The 17,486-nt window shown below is 32.0% G+C and overlaps 3 protein-coding genes across 3 annotated transcripts; 1 reads left to right on the forward strand and 2 right to left on the reverse strand.

Moving 5' to 3' along the window:
- Nucleotides 1–811: 811 nt before the first annotated feature.
- LOC148204835 (patatin-like protein 2) lies at nt 812–4,427 on the forward strand. The gene is made up of 7 exons (XM_088098533.1): nt 812–1,014; nt 2,309–2,490; nt 2,560–2,752; nt 3,082–3,246; nt 3,349–3,657; nt 3,736–3,911; nt 4,127–4,427. Exons 1-7 carry the CDS (start codon nt 871–873, stop codon nt 4,212–4,214), a joined length of 1,257 nt encoding a protein of 418 aa, XP_087954659.1. The 5' UTR covers nt 812–870; the 3' UTR covers nt 4,215–4,427.
- A 389-nt stretch (nt 4,428–4,816) lies between these two features.
- On the reverse strand, nt 4,817–7,245 carry LOC124822669 (patatin-like protein 2). The gene is made up of 7 exons (XM_088098538.1): nt 7,007–7,245; nt 6,702–6,883; nt 6,359–6,548; nt 5,821–5,982; nt 5,401–5,703; nt 5,146–5,321; nt 4,817–5,047 (listed from the first exon to the last, which is right to left on the reverse strand). Exons 1-7 carry the CDS (start codon nt 7,145–7,147, stop codon nt 4,975–4,977), a joined length of 1,227 nt encoding a protein of 408 aa, XP_087954664.1. The 5' UTR covers nt 7,148–7,245; the 3' UTR covers nt 4,817–4,974.
- Nucleotides 7,246–12,726: 5,481 nt separating this feature from the next.
- On the reverse strand, nt 12,727–13,776 carry LOC124827459 (uncharacterized). The gene is made up of 2 exons (XM_047300526.1): nt 13,456–13,776; nt 12,727–13,281 (listed from the first exon to the last, which is right to left on the reverse strand). The coding sequence occupies exons 1-2, from the start codon at nt 13,774–13,776 to the stop codon at nt 12,727–12,729; spliced, it is 876 nt and encodes a 291-aa protein (XP_047156482.1).
- Nucleotides 13,777–17,486: the final 3,710 nt, after the last annotated feature.

Raw genomic sequence — 17,486 nt, forward strand, 5'->3', positions numbered from 1 at the left:
TAGGATTCAATCAAATGAAAATTATTTTTCAAAGCTTGTATGAATATGTAAAGAGTAATAATAAAACAAAATGACATTAAGAGGAGTCTTACATCGACTAGAGATAAGACCAAATTATAATATATAAACGAGATATAAACTTCACCTTACAAGCCGGTTTGAGAATATGAGTTATGATAAAACCCACCTTCTAACATGCTATCAGAGTCATGGTTAGAGCCTATCTTAGCAATTTCTAAATGGATATTCTATTATTCTATTTCACTCACAATCCAATCGTTATCGGACCATCCAATTTCTACTATCACGTAAAAAAAGAACATTGACATTTTTAAACTTTTAATTATAAGTAAAATTCAATAAGTTCAGACAGATCATGTAAAATCGTCTCGCATATATCCTAAAATAATGTGTAAGAAACATATTTTAGAAAATATTACAGTTTTTTTTAGTATAATATGTTTGGAAATCTGAGACTAAAAATAAAAAGAGTTTATTGTATAATAAATAACTTAACTTTATAAATTAATTTTGTAAGATTAAATTAAGTGTAAAGTTTATCTCTTTTAATGTATAGGTATATATAGGTATGATAGTTTACTATTCTCACATGAATGTTTTCAACGTTAATAAACAAATGAGGTGTGGAAGTATTCAACGTTAATATCTCTTAGTTTAAAATGATACCATCCATGTTATTTCTAAATTGATTTAAAACGCTATAAACAAATGTATGTTCGTGTAGTTTGGTTGGTCTATATATACAGGTTCTCCTCATCAAAACTAGCTATGAAAAGTAGGTTTTCTGAGTATCAATAAACTTGTAGAGAAGTTCAACCTCTTTCTCTCTCTCTCACTATATTTAAGTCCATGGCAGCAACGAAGAACCATGTATCTCCAGCTCCAAGAGACTCTGATGACGGACACCTAGTTACTGTGCTTAGTATTGATGGTGGTGGCATTCGGGGAATCATTCCAGGAATCATTCTTGCTTTTCTCGAATCAGAACTTCGGGTAATATCTTTAACAACTAATTCATATATATCTTTGGATAAATTTTTGTAGAACCATTCTTGAGAAAAAAAAATATAAAAAAGAAGGAGAATATTAAACATTTTCACATCCTATAAATATTAATTTAAAAGACAGTTACATATATTACCATTTTTCCCATTTTCATTTATTATTAAATTTTATTTTTAATTTATAAGAAAATTATTTAAAGTTTTATTATTTTATTGTTTTAGAAGAACTTGTTATTTAGCCAAACAAACCTTTAAAAAAAGAAATAACATCATAGAGATGGTTTGAGACTAAAAATATTTCAATATATGACATCAATAAATTATAAAACTATATTTTACAGAAAGTTTGATTTATTAGCACTTTGGGTCCTTTAGATTAGTGTATAATTAATTTTTCTTTTCATAATTTTATTTGTTCGACTTTGACATATATATTTGAAAAAAAAAAGTAGTTATCATAGTTTTAGTGACTTCATTATCGTTTACACAATTGAAAAGCAGATATTTTAGCTCAAACATATACTTACTAGGCAGCTAACAATGTTTTGATAGATGAATGCCATTAATTAGCTTATTAAATTTTCATATAATAAAATAACGGAAATGACAAGTATAATAGTCAAGCAAAAATTATTCATTTTTAAGATGCAAACAAAAGAAATGGTCACTTAAAAAATTGAAACATTTAATTCTGGTTTATATGTTTGAAAAAAAAATCATAGTTTTATAATGACTCCATTATGATCATTGAAAAGCAAAAATTTTAGCTGAAACATGCTTACTGGTCAGCCAATATGTTTTGACAGATTTGTACCACTAATTAGCTTATTAAATTTTCATATAATAAAAAATCAAAAGGATAAGAATTAATAGTCAAGCAAAAAGTATAAAAAAAAATGGTCATTTAAAAAACATAAATTATCAGTCGCCATGTATGAATAAAAATAAAATAATTAAATTTACAGATGACCAAAATTGACCGCATTAGAGGAACCAAAACAAAATTATAATCAAGCTTAAAGCTTTATGTTTATTTATTTATTGAACGGGTTTTGATTCCTTCCATACATAATGGTAAATAAAGTTTGCCATTGGTTAACGACGTGCATTACTGCTATATTAATATAATTAATTATTATCACATCATGAAAGCAACAATTTGGTTGATTGTTACATTCTGGAAATTAACTTAATTTATTACCTAGTCTGTATAAATTAACTTTAGTCTATTTCTTTTATAGCTTAATTAACATTTAATTAATATGTGATTATGGTGTGTGCAGAGGCTTGATGGTGATGATGTAAGAATAGCAGACTACTTTGATGTGATTGCAGGAACAAGCACTGGGGGATTGGTCACTGCAATGCTTACTGCTCCAAACGAATATAATCGACCCTTGTATGATGCCCAACATCTTAAGGATTTCTACCTTAATCATTCTCCACAAATCTTCCCACAGAATAAGTAAAAATTCCTTACTTTAACATAATCTTCATGCAAAAATCAACATGTCCTAATTACAGTTTAATATAGGTGCTGTAGTGTAATCGCTTCTGTCGTGAAGTTCATCACTAGTCTGTGTGGACCATCGTATGATGGCAAGGATTTACACAAGATTATTAGGGACAACCTAAAGGAAACAAGGTTGGACCAGACATTGACGAATGTTGTCATCCCAACATTTGACATCAAACGCCTTCAACCAACCATCTTTTCCAGCTTCCAGGTTCATCCCTCCTCTATTTATTTATTATATCAAATATATTCCTCATTTATTGTGGAAACAAATGACTTTAATTTGAAAATCAAAAAGTTTAATCTCATTTTTAGTATCTACTAGCAATGATTTTAAATTTTTCTCTATTTATTTTTAACTTACAATATGATGTTATATTAAAAAAAACAAAAGACTCCACGTGATTTTTTTCAGATCAACATTAATATAATTTCTCCATTTTATGTTAACAGCAAACCGAAGAAAAGCTCACCCTGTTTGAACATGTTTTCATATAAAATTCTAAAGAGATATTTTCAATTAAAATGTTTATGCAACAGTTGAAGAAGAGGCCATATTTGAATGGCTTGTTGTCGGATATATGCATAGCAACGTCAGCAGCTCCAACCTATCTTCCAGCACATTACTTCGAAACCAAAACCCAACACGGTCATGTCATGGGAAAGTTTGACCTAATAGACGGTGGCGTCGCAGCAAATAACCCGGTACATGCACAAACTTATATTTCAAAGGAAAAAAAAAGGTAAAATATGAAACGAATGAGTATGACGAAAACAATGTAATATGGTGTTAATTCGGTGGTGCAGACACTGGTGGCCATGGCAGAAGTGACAAACCAAATTTCCCATGAAGGTCAAGGTGATAGCTTGAAGGTGGAAGCGATGCAATACGATAGGTTTTTGGTGATATCATTGGGAACGGGTTCTCAGAAACACGAACCGAAATACAGTGCTAAAGAAGCAGCTGAATGGGGTGTATTGAGCTGGGTTTCCACTACCAATGGAAGCACCCCTTTAATCGATGCCTTCACTCAAGCAAGTGCTGACATGGTTGACTTCCACATCTCTTCCGTTTTTCGAGCACTCAATTCTGAACATAACTACCTCCGAATCCAGGTCTCATCAACTTTACTTCACTCTAAATATACAATTACTTTTTCTCCTCATATTCACCGATTCAACTTTCTTAATTAGGACGATACATTAACTGGGGAATCATCTTCTGTGGACTTGGCCACGGAGGATAATTTGAAGAAACTGGTCTCAGTTGGGGAATCATTGTTAGATAAACCAGTTTCAAGGATTAACTTAAGGACTGGCCTTTACGAATCTGCTGGAACTTCTGAAACAAACAGAGAAGCCTTGACGAGGTACACATTTTAAAATCAAAAGCCAATATATATTAAAAGAAATTAATAACTGACCATGATGGTATTATTATTAGTATATACTTGTAATATTTATAGTATAAAAAATTTAGCCCTTATTATTCAAATCCAAAATCATGGGCATGGTGTTAACTAGGGATTAAATTTTAGTATCATTTTCTGAATGTGTCTGTGCTAAGTCTCATGCTTGACCACAGGTTTGCGATACGACTATCCAAACAGAAGCAATTTCGTAAATCTCAGACGTCTGCAAACAATGGAAATTCTCAAAAGACAGTTGTATGATGAGTATGGTATTATGATTTGTAGTGTGTTACATATCTTTTTTATTACAAGTGTTGTGTTAGGCCATATGTGACTTAAGCCTAGGCGCTTGAACCAGGGTCAACGGTTTATAGGTGTTATTGGGTTCAGAGTAATTAATCCAAATAATTGAGTGTTCTTGCAAGCTTCAATGATGTGATGTAAACGCTTTGTATTTTATTCAATTAATTTGATGTTAAAGAATGTACACTTAATACTTATTTAATTTTGGGTTACACAAAACTCTTATGTTATTTATCTTTGGTTTTTTTGTCATCAATGAAAGTTTATGCTTTGATTATGTTTAGGTTACACTGACCTTCAAGTACACGAAAGAATCTTATTTTTTAATCTGCCCTTCAAGTACACGAGCGAATTTTATATTTAAAACATGGCATATATAATAAGTTTAATATCAGAATAACAAAACAGCAACTTGTATTTTACTAAATATTATATGACTACTATAATTCATGGTTTACTTTAGTTTTAATTTTGTTTTTTATTTAGTTTTAGGGTAAACCGAAATAAGAATATAAGAATGAAATAAAGAATATATAGGAACTTATATTATTGCAGTTGATTTGTACAAAAGGCAAGAAGACATAAAAATGTAATAAAGCAGTTCTGAGGTTACATTTTATTCAATAAGCAGTCATACGTTAAAAAACGTTCTATTAAGAAATGCGAGACAGAAAAGTTACGAGAAAAGAACATGATGAGTAAAGAATGATAAAAAGAACTAGAAGGGCTTCTTAGTGTGTGGGGATCTCATTTCACGGAGCCTTCTCTCTTGCGACAGTATTTTTGCAAACCTGAAACCATTAAAATATCCATGCTTAATTATTCTGATATAATATATAATTCTACCGAGTAGCCGACCAGATGAAAAATGATGTTTTTTTTAACTAACCTTTTAAGAGCTTCTTGATTAGTTTCCCCGTTTTTGAGTGGCTCAAAGAGACCATTCTCTAAGTTCACCCTAGAGACTGGTTTCTTCAACAGATTTTCACCGATTTCGCTAAGCTTCTCCAGATTCTCCTTTGTAGAAATGTCAACTGAAGAATCTGTTCCGGTCAATGTGTCATCCTGCAAATGTTGTTGACCAATTATGTATACATGATCATAGTATTTGACCAAATATTATGCATGCTCATAGAAATATTACCTGAATTCGAAGGTAATTATCCTGTGACTGAAGTGCTTGAGTGACAGCAGATAAATGGAAGTCAACCATATCTGCACTGGACTGACTGAAAACGTCAGTTAAGGGAGTGCTGCCGTCGTAGGTTAGCCAATCCAACAACCCCCATTTGCTGGCAATTTGAGCATTGAATTTTTCCTCATTTTTTGCTGTCCCAGTGCCTATTGAAATTATCAGGAACCGATTATATTCCATTGGCTTGATGGCAAAGAAATCAGAGTTTTGCTTAATGATTTGCTTTGTAACTTCGTTCATGGCAACCAAGGTCTGCATCATGAAATTCCGATATAGAAAATAAGTTAGTGATACATTCCCATTTACATTAATTACGTAGTTAAATCAAAGTTCAAACAACAATCGATTGTTGAATAATTAAGCATATACCGGGTTATTTGCACAAACGCCACCGTCGATGAGGTTAAATTCGTGTATCTTCCCTTCAGAATCTTGGTTCTTGAAATTGTGTGCAGGCAGATAAGTGGGTGCAGCGGAGGTGCTTATGCATATGTCTGAGAGTTTAGCGTCCATGAAAGGAGACATCTTCATCTGCATCAATTTATTTTAAATCTTACTGTGTTACTTTCTTTCTCACCTTCTATAGTTTCTTTTAATTTAATTCTCTTCTTTGTTAATATATATTAACATTGACATATTAGTGGCTGAAAAAAATGGAAAATAAAAGACTGCAACCAACTTAGTTTTACTTTTTCCTAAACTGACATCATCATAGTATTCTTGAAAACTGAAAGACAATTGTTTTTGTCTTATTAGCCGACAACTGTTTATAGTCAAAATTTGAACCCCAAAGGTCCAACAAGAACCATAAACAAATAAATATATATAGGTCCCAAACACCAGGAAAGTGGAAAGAAAATTCCTTTGAAAAGTGAAAAGAAAAGAAAAAAGAGAGAGGAAAGTTAACCTGATAGGAAGAAAAAATAATGGGTTGCATAGACTTGATGTCGAAGGTGGGAATGACAACGTTGGTGAGAGTTTCATGCAACCGAATGTCTCCAAGTTTCTCTCTCACCACCTGATGAAGGTATTTCCCATCGTATTTGGGTCCTCCCAAAGATCTTACTAAGTTTGCTATTATAGTCCCACCAAGGCCACTGCAATGCAAAGCATGCTGTATGTTAACTAATCTCTCGATCATTACTGATACTGATTGTACAAGTACATTTATATAAACAAAAAATTAAGAGCGAAAGATAGAGTTTTGCATGCATGATTTAATGTAGACACTACAAATATTAATGAATCACCTGTGCTGTGGGAAAATTTTAGGACAGTGTTCCAAGTAAAAGGGTTTGATGTCTTTGGCAGCAAAAAGTGGTCGCTTGTTGCTGTCTGGAGCGGTTAGCATAGCTGTTACAAGACCTCCCGTGCTTGTTCCCGATATCACATCAAAATAATCTGCAAGTCTTGCCTCTGGGCCATCCAACTCCTGCATTTTCAACGTGTACATATACATGTATGTCAATATCACTATTGTTTCCATACTGAATACGTACGTATTTATTAACATGTCATTTAATGAATTAGGTTTTGGAGCATTTGATATAGATACCTGAAGCTGAGACTCAAGGAAATGAATAATGGTGGCGGGGATGATGCCCCTGATGCCACCACCATCGATGCTGAGAATGGTCACCAAGTTTCCGTAAGTTGGAGGCTGAATTTGTTCAACGGATGACTCTGATCTCTCCATCTCTCTCGGAATAAAGGTTAGTGTTGAACAAATACGCTTAAATCAAAGGTCGAACAGAAAGAATGGTGAAAGAAGGAGCAATGGATAACTAAGAAAGATTGAGGCTTGTGTGGTTTTTTGATAGGCATTGTTGTAGTGGTATTTATAGTGGGAGGTGGACCCATTAAATATTGATATTAGTTCAGAGTTTATTTAATTGAATTCAAAAGAGTAGAAAAGTATTTAATATCGAAGGAAGACACAGTCAAAAGTGAGATGTTATGCCTAATAGGATACATTTCTTTTGTTTGTTGTTTGAAATGGCTATCGTCCAAGCGGTAAAAGACGACTGCATAACTTTTCTAGGGTTTACCTAAACATGCACTAACCCGATGGCGATGGCTATAAGTGTATATGATAGTATAATAATATATTTATATGACTTGAATTACTCGTGGGGATAATTAGCTTATATATGTGAATCCTTATTTGATTCAAAGGAGATTTGTAAAGAAGAAGAACACAGACGCCTCAAAGTTTGTCTCATTGCAATGGTGAGTGATTACGTGAAGGTGACGGATGTTATGTTTTAAAAAAAAGGCAATCTATTTAATTCGAAGCATTATGTTTTTATCTTATAAAACCTATAAAAACGTGTTGTTGTATTAAGTGAACATATATGTTATCTAGTATTTGTAAATTGATTAGTGCTTATCCGAAAGTTTAAGTATATTATTTCGGTGATTGTCAACTTATTAGTATATATGATTCATCAAGCAATGCTAGGACTTTGATTTTGAAGCTGCCATTTATCGATATTTAATTATGAAGGTTCGTACAAATTTAATTAAGAGAATGTTAAAGTAGAATAATTAATGTAGTATTGCTTAAGTTTAGAATGACTTCTTCGTCTTAAATGACTTTTAATTTAATAATAGCTGGTATTTATTTACTAAAATATTATGAAAACTGTGAATGATGAAGCATTCTTTAGATTTGAAGGAAACATGTGTCATGAAAGAATAGACAGGGCATAGTGACGTCGAAAGAATGTATGAGAATCTATTTAATTGGAAGCATTATTATTCATTTATATCTGTTTGATAAAAGGCATATAAAAGTAGTCATATATTATTTTAAGCGAACATATAGCAGAGAGTGACCACCCTGAGTTCATTCCTTTCAAAGTATGATTTAATTAGACTTTGTAATAAATTATACTAGTTTTAAAACTTTATTATAGTGCTTCCTTCAAAGTTTAAGATATATGTTTGTGCAACTTGTTACCATTACCAAAACTTTAGATTTTCCAGCCGCCTATCAAAACGCTTCTAGAATCTTATCAAAGTGCATAATCTTTTAATACTTAAATTATATTACTGATATACTCTATCTTTTGTGTTTCGATATATTTCTTTTTGTTAATCACTTTGTATCAATCCACTTTTGTTAATAGAGAAATCATAAGAGATTCGATTGAACATGGATAATATACTCATTACTTTATCTGCAATTAAAAATTTAAGTTGTTATTTATCTTGTTATTCATTAAATACGGGTTTAAAAAATATATGAGTTTTTTAAAATATACAGATATTCATGAATATCTTCTATATTTTCAAAAATGAAAGTATAGAAGATTTTTAAAATGAAGTTTGTATAGATTTTTAAAATGAAATCTAAATAAAATTATAAAAAATATAAAATATAATCTAAATTAAATTTAAACTAACAAAATATAAATTATATTTTAATATTCATAGCAGATTCTATCTGCATATAATATTTTTGTTGTCCTTATCTAATAAATTTTGACAATTCGTTTACCTGATATTTAAAAGAAATACACGTGTCTCAAAATTTATGATAAATTTGGTCTATCATAATTATTAAAAATTGTCTAATATGAGACACTAGTGATTAAGATGATGAGGTTGCACGTGTTCAAACCTCTTGGACAGATCAATAATTTTTGGAAAAATTAATTGATAATTAATGAGAAATTAATTTAAAAGTTAGTGATGATTTAGATAAACTTCATAAAATGTGCTTATAGTTCGTGTTCAAAATCAACGTTAATTAATGATTTGATGTTAATGGTTTTAGAGTCTATTAATAAGTATGGATAAAGAAATATTAAGTTATCTGCGAATAAAATTCATTGATAAAACATAATATATTAATAGATTATATAATTTTAATTATCATTGAAAACATGGTCAATTATTAATTTGTTAGTAAATTAAATTTTTTATTACAACAAAAATATCTATAAATAAAATTTGCAAGTAATTTAAAGTGTTTACTATTGATAGTAAAGTTTATTGGTAAAGTGGGTGTCAAGATTCCTGCTTTTTGAGTTTTGACCATTTTGTATTAAAATTTGTTCATAATTATTTTGTTTAAAAAAATTGTTTAAAAATATATTAAAAAATTCATTGATAAATTGGATGTTAAATTTATTGTCATAAAATATTTTTATAAATAATTAGTTGAATGAGAAGAAAAAAAATAAGACGATAAGAAAGAGAAAAAGGAGAAAGAGAAGCAAATTTGTAACATTTTAGTGACAAATAAAAAGAAAAGAAAAAGGAAAAAGGAAGAAGTGAATATATAGAAAAGAGGTTTATAGATTGACGAGGAAAAAAATGAAATTAAAGCAGTAGAATAGTTGTAAATAGGTTTATAATATAGTATTCGTAAATTGATTAGTGGTTATCCGAAAGTTTAAATATATTATTTTGCATGGTTCATCAATGCTAGGAATTTTATTTTGAAGCAGCCATTTTTCGATATTTAATTGTGAAGGTTCGAACAAATTCAATTAAGAGAATGTTAAAGTACAATAATCTAGCATTGTTTAAGTTTAGAATGATTTTTTCCTCTTAAATTAGTTTTAATTTAATAATAGCTCACGATATTTATATAATATTTTATACAAAATGGAGGAAATTTATATAATATTTTATACAAAATGGAGGAGTATCCTGTTCGAGAAGGTTGAACTGAAATCTAATAAATAGGTTAATTTTGGCTACCATTTAGCATTTTTATTACAAAACACTTAACCACATAAGTTTGGATTTTAAAATCTCTACAATCAGCCACGTTACCATCGCTGCATGTCGTCGTGGAACCAAAGCCTCAATCCACGCTCTCCATCTTCGGCTTATATATATATATATATATATATATATATATATATATATATATATATATATATATATATATATATATATATATATATATATATATATATATATATATATATATATATATATGAGTCACGAGGGTAAGATATTCCACAGTCACTAGTACAGTAAGAGGAAATGACACCGATTATTTTCGCTGATAGGCACCGGTTCCTGAACCGAGGCATATTCAGGCGAGGTAAAAAGTGATAGACTTTATGCCTCGGTTATGGCCTCCTGGACAAGTCATCGGAATCGATTCCAGCGAAGGGTCCGCAACCAACTCCGGGAAAGGCGCGATGGGAAGTGGGATAGCACATGATCGACAAGGGTGCAATGATGATACAGGAGCCCATAAAGCAGATTAGTCACCACTCGTGTTCCTTTGCCATCTATAGCCACGACATGTCTCGCCAAATAGAGGCTCACCATTACTGCTCCGGACTCCACCAAAATTTCATCCAATGTGCCGTCTACGATTTCGGTGAATCCGATGCTCGTCTTCTTGGTCTTCTTGTTTTCTCTCTCTTGTTTCAACTTTCTCAAAACTCTGTTGGTTTAATGTTTAAGGATGCATGAGAGGGATGCCAAATACAGAAAGGTGGAGATTCCTAAACCAAAGATGATCAACCCTTGGCTGACAACCGGAAGCAGCATGGCAAAGGATTTGCCACTAACATGTTAGCAATAGGTAGGTGTTTTAGAGAGAATACAACAATGGAGTGTAATGCAGAGAGAGAAAGACCGTAATGGAGAGAAAGAGTGTAATCTCATTAACACCAACGTAACATATAACAGAACATATAACAAATAATAAGACGAATAAAAGTCGTTACACATTAGTTTTATTCACAACACATCTCTCTAAACTCTTTATTCACAACACATCTCTCTAAACTCTGTAAAACTTGGTTATAGTGTCAATGTCATATTGCTTTTCATCTTAAGGATTCACTATTGTTAATGCCACTCTAATTTTTATTGACTAACTGATCAATTCTCTTTTTGAACTTCGACTTGATTTTTTATCTGGTTTCTTTCATCTCTTTTTTAGACGTTTTTCTCTTCTTTTACCTTATGCTTATTTTTCTTAGATCTCCTTTTCTTTTTCCGCTTATGATCACTGATTTGTAGTGCCATAACCATCCTTCATTCTCAGTGTTAACAGCAGAAAAATACCGAACGTTAACAGTACTTAGATTCACTTTGAATGTTCGGTTTCTGACAAGAGGAGCCTTGATCACTAGACGTTATCTTTCATCAGACACTTTTATGTGTCTTTGTTGCATCAATACTGTATAGCCTTTCTCAAGTAGTTGTCCCAGATTCAGTAAATTTCTCTTCATATTTGGAACATACAACACATTGTTCATGTAAACCGATCGGCTATCCTTGCGTGTGATCAGGATTTTTCTAGCCCCTTCAGCCATGATCACGCTATTGTCGACAAAGCTCACGCTGCTTCAGACACTTGTATCCAGGTCTATCATCCATTCCCTTTTGCCTGTCATATGGTTGAAGCATCCTGTATCTAAATACTAGCAGTTATCGTTTTCTGCATGGCTCGCATCTACAGACATCAACACGTGTTCCAATTCTTGACACCTATGTAACGTTCGTCCACACCTGTCCAACGCTCGTCCAATTTCTTTATTAATAACCGTTCGGTTAAACAATCGTTCGGTTAAACAATCGTTCGGTTAAACAACCGTTCGGTTAAACAACCGTTCGATTTCTCCATCAACATCCGTTCGAATCGACAACCGTCCGGTTTCTCCATTAGCTCCCGTTCATATCAATGACAACAGTCGTCCAGTTTCCTTATCGACTCCATTTCGGTCTGAAGACAATAGTCGTTCGTTTTCTTCATCAACACCTGTTCGGTCTTTAGACAACATCCCATTGTCTTCATCCGTTTGGTCTTTAGACGACAACCGATTGTCTTCACCGACACCCGTTCGGTTAAAAGGCAACATCTCTTCTTCAGCAACCGCTCGGTTTTTGTCAATGCTCGTTTGGTCTGAAAGCAACATTTCTTCTTCAACACCCGCTCGGTTTTTGTCAATGCTCGATTCTTTCAACAGCAACGATCGTTCGGTTTCTTCATTAATTCCCGATCGGTTGAACGACAACAACGATCGTTCGGTTTCTTCACCTGCTGCACTTGAGGAAGACAGTCGTTCGATCTCTTCTTCTGCTATATTTAAAGACGATGATCATTCCGTTCCAGACTATCGTTCGGTTTCTTCAACAACAACATATCTATCCTCACTTGACAACAACACCTTAACTTCTTCATTCTTCACTGCATGGTTCATCTTCTCTGAGTACAACACGTGGTCTGTACCACAGTGACACTCATCTGCATGGCTTGTTCCTCTCGGCTGTCACACATGTTCAGATACACATTCACACCTGTCTCGCACTATTTCTCTGCACAACTCCTCTTAATCGTTCTAGAGTACTCATCAACACAACAAGATCTGACTCCGAATCACAATCCTCCTGAGCAAGATTCACCATCTCGTCATTCTTGGTCTTCTTCGCGGCTTCATTGTGCCAACACTCTGCAGAGTAGTGCCCGTATTTATTACAGGTGTAGCATTGAACATTTCTTTTATCATGCCCTCTTCTTTCTCTGCCTCTGAATTGTCTGCCTCCTCTATTGTTTCCCTCCTTCTGCTCACCTCCATTGTCTTCACTGGTTTGATCAGAGGGATTCATGCTTTTACCACTTGTTCGGCCATCGCGTGTCCGTCCTTTGCCTCTTCCAGGTCCACGACCTTTGAAGCTTTGATTGTTTCTGGCCTGCAGTGCTTGATTCATCCTTTGCACCGCATCCTTTTCTGCATTCTTTCTTTCAATTAAGTGCTGCTCATGCGCCTCTAGAGAATTCTGCAGTTCTTCTTCTTTCATTGTTTCAAGATCCTTGCATTCCTCTATGGCAACCACGATGTGATCGTACTGTGGTGTTAAGGTTTAAAGTATCTTCTCGACAATCTTTTTGTCCTTCACAACCTTATCGCATGCTCTCATAGCATTCACTACAATCTGAATTATGCTGATGTACTCCACCACTATCTCCTACTCCCCCATGCATAAGAGCTCATATTGCCTCTGCAGGGATTACAAACGAACCTTCTTCACCTTGCCGGAATTACCATATCTTTCTTGTAGGATATCCCAAACCTCCTTTGCCGTAACAGCTTTCGAGACTTTCTGGAAGATAGCAGCCGACACACACTGATGCAACAACATTCGAGCCTTGCAGTCCAACCTCTTGTTCTCCTTGTGTTGTCTCTTCACTTCTTCTGAGTCTCCCTTCAACGGTTCTTTAAAGCCTTTCTTGACTATTTCGTCCACTTCTGGAAAGCCAATAATTGCGTCCATCTTCACGCACCAATCATCGAACCCCTTGCCGTCAAATACAGGTAGGTTACTGTGAATCATTCCGGCCATCACTTCCACACCCCTTTCTTCTTGAAGCGTCTTCTTGAATGTCACAAAACTTCACCAGGTTTCGTAACCTGTCGCTCTTGATACCACTGTTAGCGCTAGGTTGGTGTTTGAGAGAGAGTGCAACAGGAGTGTAATGCAGAGAAAGAGAGAAAACGAGCGTTCTATTTTCTCATTAACAACCACTTACATATGTACAACATATAACAGATAATAGGATGAACAGACTGTCATTTGACAGTTAAAGTTGCTCAGTTTAGTTTTATTCACAACAGTTTTTTTCAAGGAGAATTAATCTTCAAATTGATCTTCGATCTTTGTTGTTTATTGTTCTTTCTTTTGGACAATTTCTGTTTCTTTTATACAACAACTTTTTGTTCTTTCTTTTGGACAACTATTTTTTATTTTTTAGACAACTACTTTTGTTCTTTCTTTTGGACAACTATTTTTTGTTTTCTTTCTTTTATACAACTGTTTTTTGTTCTTTCTTTTAATGTTTTTGTACTTTCTTTTAGACAACTTTTTTTCGTTCTTTCTTTTAGACAACTGTTTTCATTCTTTTTTTTTATATAACTGTTTTTTATTCTTTCTTTTAGACAACTGTTTTTTATTCTTTCTTTTAGACAACTGTTTTTGTTCTTTCTGTTAGACAATTTATTCTTTCTTTTTGACAACTGGTTTTTCTTCTTTCTTTTTTACAGCTTTGGACAACTGTTTCTTATTCTTTCTTTTAGACAACTGTTTTTTGTTGTTTCTTTTAGACAACTGTTTTTGTTCTTTCTTTTTTAGACAATTGTTTTTTGTTCTTTCTTATTGACAACTTTTTCTTGTTCTTTCTTATTGACAACTATTTCTTGTTATTTCTTTTGGACAACTATTTCTTGTTCTTTCTTTTGGACAATTGTATCTTGTTCTTTCTTTTGGACAACTGTTTATTCTTCTTTCTTTTGGACAACTATTTTTTGTTCTTTTTTTTGGACAATTGTTTCTTGTTCTTTCTTTTAGGTAGGACAATTGTTTCTTGTTGACATCTGTGTCTTGTTCTTTCTTTTAGGTAGGACAACTGTGTCTTGTTCTTTTTTTAGGTAGGACAATTGTCTCTTTTTCTTTCTTTAGGTAGGACAACTTTGTCTTGTTCTTTCTTTTAGGTAGGACAACGGTGTCTTGTTTTTTTTTTCAGGTATGACAACTGTGTCTTGTTCTTTCTTTCAGGTATGACAACTGTGTCTTGTTCTTTCTTTTAGGTATGACAACTGTGTCTTGTTCTTTCTTTTAGGTAAAACAACTGTGTCTTGTTCTTTTTTTAGGTAGGACAACTGATACTTGTTCTTTCTAAACAATTGGGTCTTGTTTCTGGTTTGTTTCTTGTTCTTTATTACGAAAATTAATCTTCGTTCTTTCTTGTTTTTTTTTTTTGGCAATTAATCTTCTATCTTTCTTGTTTTTGTGATACGAGTTAAAGGTTCATAATTAATATTTGTTTATTCTTTAGGGCAATTAATGGGTTTAGGGTTAGCAATGTTAATTAATTTATTTTTTGGAATTAATCATGAATTAATCTTCATTCTTTCTTTTCGTTTTGTTCTTTTTTTAAGTCAATTAATTATTTCTGTTTTAAAATTAATGTTCGTTCTTTCTTTAGTTCTTTAGGCAATTAATTTCGGTAATTAATTTTCGTTCTTTCTTTAAGACACCTTAGGCAATTTCTTTCTTTACGACGCGGCTTTCTTTCAGGCAATTAATTTCTTTTGGCAATTAATTTCGGTTATTTCTTTAGGTCAATTAATTTCAGCAATTAATTTCTTTTGAAAATTAATTTCAGTTATTTCTTTAGGTCAATTAATTTCTGTAAGTTTATTTTCAATAGGATTTGAGGTTTGGAGTTTGAGATTTAGAGTTTAAGATTTGATTATAATTAATAGAATTTGTTTCGGTTATGAGTGACTATTTAATAGCTTTTCCGATGCAATGAAAATACATGATAGGATGATTCCTTTCTGTGTAATTTGTCAACAACATTACACGACCATTTGCACAATTTTCACAATCAAATTCAAAAGTATATTTTTACCTTTTATTTCCAATCCAACATAATTAATAAGGACATCATCTTCTCCACTTCTTAATTATCTCTACTTCTTAATTAATTAAAACAACTTATACATTCATTGCAATATGATTCTTCAATGCACACTTTTTAATTAACTAAATATTTTATTAGAATATAAACAAAATCTCATGTTGATTTAACTAAAACTTTTATTAAAATATAAACAAAATCTCATAATGATTAAAGGAATGAATATAAATTTATATACATAAGATATTTTTATTGATAAAAAACTCTTTAGAATAATACAAAAACAAATTTATAAAATTATAAAGATCATTCATGTCGTCCCTCTCTACAATATAAGAGTCTATGATTTACCATAACGTACTCGAGAATTAAAAAATCATATATATGGGGTATTTGCGCAAACGTCAGCGTAAATGAGGTTAAATTCGTTTATCTTCCCATCATAATCTTGGTTTTTGAAATTCGTGTATCAAAGCAAATAGACATCATCAATTAACGAACATAGTCAACAGTTACTGTTTGAGATACTGTTGAATGGCGTGTCTTTTGTAGGTAGTCCAAGATTACCGAGTAAAGAAATATATAAATATAGGTCTCTATTGCTACTAACAAAGATTCAAGTTTATTATGCAGACTTTGATGGTAGCAAAGTAGGCATGGTTGTAGTGTTAGACCCTAATTCAAAGAGAATTGAAGGAAGACATAGTCAGAAGTGCAGAATGGTAAAAAATATTATGTGGAAAACTGATGTTCCAAATGAACACAGGACACATGGTCTTTGAAATGTCCTCAGCCAAGACTAACTAAGTAATAAGCATAATAAATGTATCCATGGTGAATGCTACGCGTGAACTGGACAACCTAGTACTTGGAGTTTAGAAAAATGTCGCGTTTTGTACAGTGAAAATATAGAAAAAAGTCACATCTCAATTAATTTCTCCAAAAACCATTGATTTGTCCTAGATCTTTGAACCGGTGACCTCGTCTTCTTGATCACTGTTAGATGTCTCATCTTAAACAATTTTTAATGATTATGACAAATTTTGATAGACATATATATTTGTTTTAAATGACCATTGGTGAGACAATGGCAAAAATAACATGCGGCGGTTATTTGTAGATAAAATACTTACAGGTAGTAAATGAATATTTTAAACTAATAATAAATAATTATAAAAATATAGTATAACATTTATATAAATAATAAATTTGATTTAATTTATAAAATAATATTAGTTTATTTAAAAAAGATTAAAACTAAATTAAATAAAATAAATAAATTTAAAACTAAACGTAATACAATTCAATAACATGTGATATTATTTTTACGTGATACTAATTTTATCACTTTTAACACGATACAGACAAGACACATGAATAAAAAAAAGTTAAAAATAAAAAAGTTATATGAACTGATATGTGTTATGTTTTAATTTCGTTTGTATAGATTTAGCAAAAATTACTGAATTAAATTAATTTTTCAAAAATTTAGAATTTAATTGAAAAAAGAAAAATAAAGAATCTATTTGAAAATTTATAACTAAAATTGAGAACAAAAAGTTAATCAACCATTTCTTTGAAATCTTGAATTGTAGTTTTATGAGAGTACCCTTCCTTGACATAGGATTGCGAG

The sequence above is a fragment of the Vigna umbellata genome, chromosome 1 (assembly GCF_029865625.1).
Source record: "Vigna umbellata cultivar VRB3 chromosome 1, Vumbellata_1.0, whole genome shotgun sequence".
NCBI lineage: Eukaryota > Viridiplantae > Streptophyta > Magnoliopsida > Fabales > Fabaceae > Vigna > Vigna umbellata.